Raw genomic sequence first — 12652 nt, forward strand, 5'->3', positions numbered from 1 at the left:
CCCCACATTTTTGCACAACTGAACATATAATTCAGTCAAGGAGATTTCCAAAGAGTACCAAGTTCCAACAGTGGCTGAAGAAAGACCACATGAGAAGTTGTGGGCTTGCCATGAAGGAGCATCTAGGGTTTTCCAAGTACCCCACCGCCCCAGCCTTTTAGAAAACAATAGCAGCTGCTGTATGTGTTCCCTCATCTTAAACGAGGCATCTAATATACCTGTCACTGACAGACACAATTGCCTCATGAGACGTACATACCCAGCACCATCCACGTTCATATGAGAATCAAAGAACAGGAACCTCTCCTACCTTTGTCTGTTCGGGCAATCAAAAGATCCAGAGCTTCCAATACATGCATCTGCTTTATTTGGAGAGTTTTATCAAATACTTGCACCGTCGGCTGACCATCTGAAGAAGAAACACACATATTTATTCAAATCCCGGCTAAAATTTGCTAGTCACTGGTTTTGACCCATTTCTCTCTTGCAATAAAAGCCTTGTTTTTTTCATACAAAATGAAAAACCATGCACAAAGGTGCGAGGTATACCACAGCATCATAGCCAATACTTCCTCATGGGAGGGTTTTGTCATTGCTATGGATCGGATTATGCAGCTGAAGCCCAAAAGGGACCTTCCTTTGGAAAGGTTGAGAATTCTCACAAAGAACAAACTTCATTCCCTCAGTCCTGCTGCCCATACTTGGCACACAGAACATAAGGGGTCAAACTTGCAATATCATTACTATGGAAGAAGCAAGCTTTCGTTGTCACATAAGCTTTTGGCTTCATGCTCACTATCGTCAAGGGCTAAGACATCCAGACAAGCCATTTAAACACTCCGTGAGCTTGGATGTGACTTTCTAAGTCTTTTCAGGTGCTCAAGAAAACAACATCTGAAATAACAAAACATTCAGAAATCTGCATTAACATTGGCTCCCCAATATGGCTTGATTCTGGTGCAGAGATAATTTTTGCAACTAGGTTACATAAACGTAATAAATTCACTTGGACTGGTAACTATCCCTGTAGGTGAAGACCTATCAACACCTGAACAGAGCTTATGAACATACATTTTCAAGAAAATGGTCAGGTAGATAAAGATTGACACAAAAACACCAGATCATTTACTAACCTTCTATTAACAAGATGCCAGCATCTGTAGAAACCAGCAAGGACTGGCCCCAAGAATCTGCACAGACAACCTCATGAGGAAAATTACTGCAGAAAGATTGAGATTCCCAAGGCTATGAAGGGATAAGGGATACATGTTAAGTACACAAAGAAATACAGATCATACAGACACAGAATGTGATGGACAATGGAAAGTAATAATATGTAAATGCTTTTGGCAGGATACATTTCCAAGCAGTATAATTTTTGAATTTTAATTATCAAAATTAAGTTAATTTTCTTGCAGAGGAAACACTCTCTGTATTAATTTGGTTTGGAGACTAATAAGTATAAGACACATTCCTGAAACACTGGAATTAAAACACCTTCAGCTAATACTCAGTGCAACCCTGGAAATACTCAGTATGTATTTTATTTTAAAAAACCCCTATAGACTTAAAACATATATATCACCATGCATATGCAACATGCTTACATTTTATGGCTCAGTTTGTCATGTTTAGTCACTAGCACATGGTACAGTTAAAACCGCCTTTCTGCTGAGTTACAGAACCACAGAATCATTAAGGTTGGAAAAGACCTTTAAGATCACCAAGTCCAACTATCAACCCAGCACCACCATGCCCACTAAACCATACCTTGAAGTGCCACATCCACAAGAATTGTTCTTTTGTCATTCGTTCTCTGTACTTACTTCCCAGAGTCTGCCCCTCCTCCCCCAATTTAAATATTAGCTGAAGTCTCTGAAACTCTAGAAGCGCTTCTGAGGCTTCTGTGTCTGAGCTGCATGCAAAAGAGTGTAGTTTGCATAATTCACTCCCTAATGCCCTTGAACAAAATCTGGTACTACAGGAAATAAAAACACAACTGAACTTTGTTTTAAACTTGATGCAGAAGTTAAAATAAAAGATAATTGCATATGGAAAATGGCATTTCCATCAAATATTCTCAGATATAAAAATATCTACACTTGCTTTAACTTGGGAAGTGCTTCTGCTTCCAGGCTTATCCTTTATTTCAATATTGGCTGCAGAATCACTTTGACACTATACATTTCATCTTTACTGCTACAGCATCTGATTACAAAAGTAAACAGACAGTATGCAGAACTGATATGCAATGCCATACTCAATAGCATTTAATCTTTTCATAACTCTCCTCAGACAGACAGGTTCACTCACCTCCTTTTTACCAAAGCTTGTGGTTGCCAAGTTCGCTGTGGCATCCCCCTTCACAGTGGTTTTCAATTTCAATGCCTAATACAAACAGATGTTTTATTTAAGTTGAGTTTTTGTCAGCAATACCCAAGCTAAAGACTATAAGGAAAGGACAATTTAAGACTACAAAGCAAGTCCACTTTGGAATTCCTATCACATTTTAAATAATCAGAAAAGAAGCGCAATTCCGTATAGCCTCAACAAAGTCTGCATGAATGTCTAGAGGGCTGGTAGACATATTCTCAGCCAAAACATATGTTGGTTGGATTTTTTGTTTGTTTTTTGTTTTTTGTTTTTTTTTAATGGAAACTCAAAACCAGAAAAGATGCATCAAACATAACAGAGAAAAGCTTCCACCTCAAATCATATCAGCTAGTCATTCACACAATTAATTCTATAAGCTAGCTGGATAGAGGATCCTTTCATCAATTTTACAAGTTGGCCCTTCACTTGCAAAACTTTATAACAAACCACTAAGTCAAATTATATATATCATTGCCAGGAGTGCCAAGGACACACAGTCACAGTATCACAAATTCTTCAACTGGAAGTAACTAGAAGCAAGCTGATTCTGAAAAGACTAAGGACTCTAGAGAAATACTGTACAAACATAGTTTCAGTGAGATACACAATAAATCTGTTTAAGGTATCCTATATATTTTCATGGCTAACCTTTACAGCAGTGTTCCTATAAAGTGACGACAGATGGAATTGTCACAGCATTCTTTAATGCAAAGTTTAGAAGTTACCTAAATTAATTTTACTGCCCTGAAGTTTGCCTACCATTGTGTATCGTTTCTGTGAAATGGCAGTAATCAGCTGCATGCACCATTTGCACATTTGCATTAAGCATGGCTGTCAGCTTACAGAGACACACGAAATACTTGATTGCATTAACATTTTAATTTCATCCCACCAGTCAGTAGATATCACCTTGACAATAAATAAATGATTTAAACATACTGCTGAGCAAGTCATCAGTGAGTTTTGTTTACTGTGCAAAAACTCAGCTAACTATAACTAAGGCACAGACACATTCATAGAGTTTGGCAAGAATGATTAAGAGCTACTTGGAAGGCAGGTTGAAATATATTCAAGCCTACAGTTTTTAACTGTATTGTGTACCTGAGGTGTTACTTCTATTCATATTTTACCTTAACGTAGCTGTCCTCGTTTCAGCTGGGGTAGAGCTAATTTTCTTCCTAGTAGCTGGTATGGTACTGTGTTTTGGACTTAGTATGAGAATAAAGTTGGTAACACACTCAAGTTTTATTTGTTGCTAAGTAGTGCTTACGCTCAGTCAAAGACTTTTCAGCTTCTCATGCTCTACTGACTGAGAAGGCTGGAGATGCACAAGAAGCTGGGAGGGGGCACAGCCAGGACAGCTCACCTGAACTGACCAAAGGGATATTCCACACCATATGATGTCATGCTCAGTATATAAATGAGGGAAAAGCTGGCTGGGGGGCCACTGCTCAAGGACTGGTTGGGCATCAGTCAGCAGGTAGTGAGCAACTGCATCGTGCATCACTTGCTCTGTATAGTCTTTTATTGTTACTATTATTAACTGTTAAACTGTTCTTATCTCAACCCACGATTTTTTTCACTTTTACTCTTCCAGTTCTCTCCCCCATCCCACTGAGGTGGGGAGTGAGTGGCTGTGTGGTGCTCTGTTGCTGGCTGGGGTTAAACCACGACAGTAGCTTAAACTAATGCAATACTACAAAACTATTTCTGACCACAAAGAACTGCATTAAGTCCTGACAAAAGTCTGCAAGCTAATCAAATTCTAACAAAAGGAGTGACACAGTCTTTGTAAACATAGGTGCATACCTCCTAAATTGATACTACCTGACCAAGTCGGACAAACTCTGCTTGCCGAGCTTCCTCTTTTTTCCGTGTTGATTTTGGGGAATCTGGTAACACATCACTGAAGGACCTTCTATTGAGCATGTTCTAAAACAGATAACATTTATTTTTTAAACTGAGCTAACAGTTTTCATAATCTTTTTATCTGAGCTAACTTAATGTGATATCATTTAAATTTTCTGTCTTCTTTTGGATATTTTCCTGTAGCGATGAATCTAACTGTACAGCTTCTCAGAGAACAGAAATTGCAACTCTTCCAAACCTTGAGTGCTTTACTTTCCAAGTTGTCCTAGTTTATCACCATCATGTTCTATAAAATCATAACAAAGACTGCAGGCATGAACATATGGACAAAAAAGTTTAAGCAGGTCTACTTAGCTAAGAGAAATAAACAGTGGGAAAAAATAGCACCTTGCTAATTTTAGAAGCATTGCACTTCTTTTTAATTAGTTAAGAATCACCTTAAGAGAAGTCTTCATCATCTAAAATGAAGTTACCTCATTGTTACCCATGGGCAAAAATGATCCAAATTTACACATAATGGAACGAGTAAGTGCAGTTTTTATGGTGACGAGACTAATATCTGTATTTGCAGAGCCTAAATTTCCTATTCCCTTGTTGTAGGTAAGCTTATACAAAGTATGACACTGCTAGGCTTCTCCTCACACCTGGTTTAAACAAATGCATGAAGAATCCTATCCTGAAAGGACTGTCTGCCAACTTCCATATAATTGTAAAACAAGTTATATGACATCTGGTATTTAGCCTAGTGTAAGCAATCCAGTGCTCATTAGGATTACGGTCTTTTAAAGCAACAGAACATTCAAGCTACTAGTGAGAACAGGAGAACACATGTGAGGGATGCACAGACTTCTGACTTACATTTACCTTGTGTAGATCAGGCATCAGGTCTTGGTATAAAGAGCGGATCAGCATGTCTAGGGTGCGTTGACGTTTCTGAGAAAATGTTGGCGTTTCCAAGGTGGCTTTTTCCCCATTTATTACTAAAATATTATGAAGAAGATACATTACCTAAATGAACTTTGACAACTTCCACTGACTCTAGTTTGCCTCTCTACAAAAATACCTGTTTTCCCCTCAGTAATTTAGAGTTGCCTCCTTTTTGCATGTTTTTTAGTGAATAATGATCCCTTAAGCTTAAAAGAGAAAAATTAGTAATAGGAGAATTCTACAAGGCATCCCAATAACCTCCTAACTAATAAAATATTAAAGACAAACTGCTCATCGATTTAAGTACTAAACCAATTTAAATATGAAAAATTAGTTGTTAGTCAGGTTCCTGTCAGGTAAGCATCTAACTGTAATCATCACGATCATTTCTCAAAGATTTCTTTCTCACTGATTTAGAAGGGCAAGTAAGGGTCAATGAAAACTGGAAAAGAATAATTACAGAATTAAAAAGTTCTTAAAGGTGGTGAAAGGCACCTATGCAGCATGCATTCAGAAAAGCTTGTATTTTTAGGTTTTCAGAGCTGCTAACCTAACACCTTCTATGAGTAAATACTGAACAGCATTATAACTTCTTTCAGATCTGCAAGTGCTTTAGGAAAACTCAAAGCTAAATATGGCTGCACATTATGCGTATGTAAAAGTCAGTTTGTATGTAGTAGCCCGAGAAGCATAACTGCATAGAAATTCAGTTGTTAACCAGACTGGAACAGTTTGGTGGAACTGACATCGCACCTACGCTACAGATTTGAAAAAAATTCTATACAGAACAGCAGCATACGTGAGAAATGTGTTTATGTTTTAAACATCATGAATTTCAAATTATTAAAGTACTTGGTAAAAAAGTTTCTAGCAAATGAAAAACTGACTTACATTTCACTAACACAAAATCCCTGAATTCCTGGTGATTTGTAAACACAGGTGGGGATGGAAGAGGAGGCCCAAAGAGAGGAACACTTTCTTCTGAGAATATTTTCAGCCTATTGAAAGAACAAATCTTTATCTATATTGAAAGTCACATTCAAAACCCACCATTTCTATAGACACTATTCAAAACAGAAGAACTGGAAACTGTTATCTGGGTATGTCTCAGGTAAGAACTCCCATGGTTCTAACAAAAAACATTCACTTGGAATTATTCACTGGAGCAAAATTCTGCTTCCTTTACACGGACTAACACTGGGACACTAACAATTACAACATAACTTTGCAGTTCTACTCAAAGAAAATGCTTTTAGTGGCACTAGCAAAATATAGTCCTTTTCAAAAAAACTGTAAAAGAACAGTTCTTTGCCTACAAAATATGTTCTCCTTAGAGATTTCCGCCTTACCTATGCATTCATCACACACATGAAATATTTGATTCTTTCTGAGTAACAATGGGTTACTATAGCTGAATCAGTATCTTGGGAATAGCAAATTCATTTTCACTGAGGAAGAAAGAGTCAGAATTACTTCCATGACAGCTGGACCTGCCAAGTTCTTTCGATCCACAAAGAATCTGGCATAGCAAGAACAAATAGGAGGTACAAAACCCGTGCATACAATACACTCAGCAAGCCGTAGCTTCTTTAAGGTAAGTAATCGTTCCTTGGTATGTCAAGTGACAGTCTGCACAATTTTCTTCACTGTAAGATAGCAGTCCGACAAAGATCCTCCAAGTGGCATGTGCAGCTGACAGGGGTCGCAGCAAGGTAAGTACTAAAATTCTAGATTCAACCTATTGTGAGAGGCTAAACCACAAAACATTTGTCTCAAAGACTGTTTGTCTAAGCGAAAATCCCTTTGGCTGATAAGGATGGCTACAAGGCCACAGAGGTCTCTAGTTGATGAAAAACACCCTGCCAAGGTAATGGCTACAAGACATGTGACAGTTGTGAGGAGCGGGGCTGGAGCCACCCACCGTGAAGTGTATGCACATACACAGGAATGCAAAGATGTGCTAAATTGCAGGCCTTGAATGAGAATAAAAGGGACTGCCAAGATAAGCCTTGGTGCGTGCCTGTGCCCACCGCTGTCTCCACGATAGCCCACCCCCGAAAACATTGAGAGACTTGGACCCTGGGACGCTGTGGATCCATGGAGGTGACTATCCTTGGAACTCTATCCCGAATGCTTGCTTGATTTCTATCTTTTTATTCCATTCTGTCCTATCACTATTCTGTCCTATCACTACTAATTTCTTTACTTTTTATAATAAAAGCTGGCTTGGGTATACGGCATTTAAGCCTTGTTTGTGTCTTAATCTCGCTCTGGGGATCATGTTGAAACCTCCCCTGACATTGGATCGGGACATTTAAATTGGCATCACGGACAGGATCCCTTGAGACGAGAGTGCCATATTACCACTACACAGGGTGTAAAGTGTTCCTTGGCTAGAGCAGGATGAGTTAAGACAGGAAAAAAACACAACAAAACTGACCAAAACAATAGACCTCTCAAGTGATATAAAATATAAAGTCATTCTAAGCAGAAATTCAGTGTCAGACCTCACAGTGGCATTGCATATGAAATAAGGAAAATTCGTCTCAAAAGCCTAGAGTATCCCCTGTTTCTTTTGACTGAAATTTTGGACACTTGGAAGACCATCTTCACAAAAAATTAACAGAAGGAACAAGAGTCCCATGTGGGTCTATGGTGAAGGGACAGAAAGAAACGTAATTAGGCCAATCTGAAATATACAATAATGTATTAAGCCTGTCATATAGGGCAAAAATACAGCACGGTGTGCACTATGGGAAGATGTGTTAAGACTGGCAGAATGAAGCATCTAAGGAATAAGAGGAGGGATAAGGAATAAGGAGCAGATGTAATGCTGTCAACTTTCAGCTTTGCCCTTCAAATGTAGGGTAGAATGATTTGCAAACAGTTTAAAATTTTGCTAAATAATAACTAATGTCATGCAGGCTCACACAGCCATTAGAAATTTGCACTCAAAGCCTAACACACTGACTTCTCCCTTCTGTCTTGCAAAGTTTTTAGCTTTGAATGTTGTAGACATAAACACACACATTCCAGTTTGAGGCATAATTTTTAGTTTCATGCCCTGAAATTTCCCTTCTAGTGCTGGATAAATCAAACGTTTTGGTTTCCTAACATAAATTCTTTAGCCATGATAGGCTTCAGCATCTGAGCTGGCAGTGATTTCAAACCTATCCAATTCTCTCCTCAGACACATATCCAAAACAGAACGCAATTCTCCCATTTCTTTTTGATCTAGTCTAAGTAGTAAATGACTTGGCATACTTTCAATAGAAAAGGGATCACTACAGACATTGCTAGTACTTTGTAAAGGAGAAATAACAGTGGCAAGCCTACGTCCTATGCTGAGAACTGCAGCACATACTGTTAGCTGAAGGGTGGCTCTTTTATTTCTCTTTACTGCTTATTTGTTTCAAGCCCAAGGTGAATCCTTCCCATGGGCTTGGACAATGACATCCCACTGCCACTGTACTTTTTCAAGACCGACAGATATCTCTGGCATCTCACCACTAATCTCAAGACAATAGTTGGGATTAACTATTTGGCTAAGGACACTTTGTTCATTAAAGCCTAGGCACAAGGCTGCAGAAATTCTTGCTTTTCAGATTCTGGTCAGACCTAACAGACTCAGACTTGGACAGCATATGCCTCCAACCATAAGGGTCCGAAGGCTAACTGAAAAACAGATGAAGAACACATTATTTACCAGCAAAATCCCACTAGGTTTTAAGTATGTGGCATCCAACTGTAAAAGTACTCTATTAAGGTACCAAAAAATTAACCGCTTTGCTTAGCTACAACCAAAACCAGACCAGTAAGGATCCGCAGTCCATGGCTATCACAGTATCACATCTGAATAACTGTCATCACACATATAGTTCACTATGTCATTGATCTCACCAGGTCAGATTGTTCCAGGCTTATCTTCCATCATTTTGCTACTTCTCATCTAAAAAGCAGTTTTGTTTTGCCCCCTTAGCTTATGCCTGTTCCAGAATTTCATTTTTCTGATGGTTAGAAACATGCAACTTATTCATGGCCAGTTTACAGCCATCTGCATCCAGGTCCATATTGCTCTTCAATTACGTACGCTCATTTGGCTTCCTGGCAGACAGGTGGACAACACAAAATGTTTTCCTGTTATCTCTAAACCATCAGAAATTCAGTGTGAAGTTATTTGTTACAATCAGCACCTACCTGTAACTATCATTCTGCGTATTATATCTCACTAAGGCAAAAATATCTGCCATGCAGTTAAGGAAGTTAATCCAGTAATAATGAAGCTCACATGCATTTTAACACACTTTTTCCTGCAGCAGATTGCAGATTTAATAAAGGTAAAATATATTAATCAATGTAAATATAGAAAACGTCCTAGACTATACATATTTTACGGTTTATAAAGGAGGTTCCATACAAAATTTTATCATGTTTGATCAGCAGTTTTAACAACTGAGCTACTACCACAAATACAGACTTCTTGCCATTGTATGAAGTGTAAAATGCGCTATATAGTTTTGCATTTTTTGTGTGTTTGATAGACTTGTAATTAAAAATTCTTTTACTTGATAAAAAAGTACCGATTCTGAACTTAGCTTATACCAAAACTTCCACTGAAGAAAAGATACCAATGAAATAATTTAGCTAACAGAATTATAAGAAAACAGGAGGAGGATTTAAAGTGTATTATCAGTCATATTAAAATGTATTATCAGTCTTGATTCATAACTTTGGGCAAACCTGGGAAAAAAAATAAATCAGAGAAATCCTTATGGTTGCCTTGCAAGATATTTTTACGAAATCAATTAGAGGCTTCTCGCTTTGATAAATTTCCTTAATACCATCTCTAAGTTTTCAGTCCTTATAAACAGTTTCAAAGAAAAGTGTAAGTCTGAATAACTTCATTGGCTGTATGGGTTCGTTCCAGATAGAATGAAGAGACCTTTGCCAATAGCTGTGATCAGCATTATTGGAGACAGCACAATAAAAAGGACTTATGATGGGATTCAACTATTCCAACGTAAGCATCCAGTGCTATTTAAGATGTTTGAGCGTATACTGCCTAGTCTCCAGATGCCATTCCAAATGGTGCATAGATCTCCTCTAGGCCCAGAGTCATATCTGCCAGACCTATAGAGGCATTTCAGATATGCTGGGACATCTAAATTGGTGCTGGATGCCTTTATTTGGGTAACTCAATCCTACACCACAAATGACACATGGCAAACCTTTACAGAAGCTGTCATTGCTGTATAGGACAGCACAGTGGGATATCTGTATGCTAATTCTTCCCATTGTAGAAGTAACAAAAAGGGGTGCTAGAGTATGTATGAAAGTAAGTATGAAGTGCTAGTACAGATTCAATGAGCTTTGAGATTTACCACATCTCACACAGATCAGTGTCAACCCTGGCTACTGTCAATTGAAAACATCTGGAAGGTGATATTGACCAGCTGTGGATTACTTAAAATGACCTAAATCAAGGTCAAGCATTGGAACAGGCTGCCCAGGGAGGTGGTGGAGTCACCATCACTGGAAGTGTTCAAAAACCGTGTGGACGTGGCACTTCAGGATATGGTTTAGTGGGCATGGTAGTGTTGGGTTGATGGTTGGACTTGATGATCTTAAAGGTCTTTTCCAACCTTAATGATTCTGTGATTCTGTAAATGATAACAAGTCCTTATAGATTTAGGGCACATCTGCCCCTTCAACTCATTATGACACTCAGTACAGTTGAACCTCAAAATGTTTGTCAAAAATCAAAAAGAATTGGATGTATCAATTACATCATAACAAGTCCTCCTAGCAGCAATAAGGGAAGAATTATTCCTTTTTTGCTAATGCTGACACTCTGATGAAGAGGTACATTGACTTGGTAAACATTTCTTATTAACAATATTTAGGTTCCTCTGATATCTAAATTTTTTTTTAATTGTGGAATTCTTTTCGTTCCAGTCACATCTTCCATTTAGAGTAAAGGAGGTTAATATTAAGGGCTTGAATCCAAAAAATAAGATCAGCCATGGACAAAAACAGCAATAAAGTTCTAACAACAGTTAGTCAGCCTGAGAACTAGGTTTAGAAGTCATAAGCTTTGCAATAATTTTGTAAAACGCAGCAACAGAGCATGGATAGAAATAAGAAGTTTTGTCTTTCCATCCATTTTTCTTCATTCCATTCCATCTAGCGTAAGAGATGGGATCTATGGACCACTAGTGTGGCCTCATGATAATCCCAAGTGATTGGCAGCTGGTTTTTTGAATCATAGTCTTCACAATGTTTTCAACCAAAAGTTTGAAAAAAAAAACAGGCTGCCAAAAATCTGGAGAATATGTGGTTTATGGTCTAAAAGATTTGAGAATCATTGATCTAAAATACATAAATACCTAAAATAAACAGCATCTAAATATTGCAAGGCAATATTCAGTAGTTAGTGCCAAACTGATTCACATCACTAGCAGAAATATTTTTATGAATTTATAATTTTATGAAAATGTATGAATTTAATTTGTGAAATGATTCAAATAAATGCCTTCAATAAAAATAAAATTTGAAAATCACATTCTTGCTTTGACCTTATCTTTTAAGTGGTTCAACATAAAAATTTTTTTATGATGCAGACTCAGAGACTTCTAGTTAAGCAGCTGAAGGTAAAGAAAGCAAGAATGCAACTGTCTTTCTAAAATAGTTTCCACTTCCATAAACAGCATGCAGGAAGGACTTAGGGTAGAATTAAACATAATGCTGATCTTTAAAAACGAAACAAAAATTCCCCCCAAACTTCCCCACCCCAACCCCAAAAAATCAAACAACCAAAATCCACTAGAAAATGTAAGGAAAAAGATACGTGTAAAATGAGAGCGAATCATGGATGGCTTGAATGCTGGAGAAGACTCTTCACCTTCCTGAAATACGATAGTGACAATGTCATTTCCAATATGTCGCTTCCTTTCTACCTGGAAGAAAAAAAAGGGAGGGGTGCAGGAAGGGAAGAGACAGACACAATGACTTAAAAGACATCAATAAATACCTTAACAATTCTGTGAAAGAATGGTAAAACAGTATTCCTAAAATAATTTTCCTAAACAGAAAAATTATGGTCAATATGATTGAAGCCAAAATAAAATTATTAACTATAAGCAAGTTAATCTAGCAATGCCATGGTGCACACACAAGGCAGCTGCTGAAACAGCAGCTATTGCACATTTTTAGAGTTAGCAAAGCACTCATAATTTCTGTAAATTCCATAATTAATATTCACAAATTGGGCACAGAACACCTAATATTCCAAAAAAGCAAATCCACCAACTGAAATAGCAGGAAAAAACCCTGATGCTAAGTTATTCTTTAAAAACAATAAATGTCCTGATCGGCCTCTGGTTTCTGCTGTGATCTTGTCATCAATCCAAGGCAAAAGCATGAGAAAACAGACATGGAAATAAAAAAAGGACAATAGAATTATATAATCTAATTTAATAATAAT

General features: G+C 37.6%; 1 protein-coding gene across 1 annotated transcript; it reads right to left on the reverse strand.

The window, feature by feature from the left end:
- Positions 1-310: 310 nt before the first annotated feature.
- On the reverse strand, positions 311-12125 carry LOC104625398 (GTPase-activating Rap/Ran-GAP domain-like protein 3; the record flags this gene model as incomplete). The annotated part of the gene is made up of 8 exons (XM_010293013.1): positions 311-409; positions 1134-1245; positions 2314-2388; positions 4201-4305; positions 5107-5222; positions 6061-6167; positions 9367-9412; positions 12017-12125. Coding segments are annotated over 8 exons (769 nt in total), but the record flags the coding sequence as incomplete, so codon positions are not given.
- Between the last annotated feature and the right edge of the window lie 527 nt (positions 12126-12652).

The sequence above is a fragment of the Phaethon lepturus genome, unplaced genomic scaffold, assembly GCF_000687285.1.
Source record: "Phaethon lepturus isolate BGI_N335 unplaced genomic scaffold, ASM68728v1 scaffold9468, whole genome shotgun sequence".
Lineage (NCBI taxonomy): Eukaryota > Metazoa > Chordata > Aves > Phaethontiformes > Phaethontidae > Phaethon > Phaethon lepturus.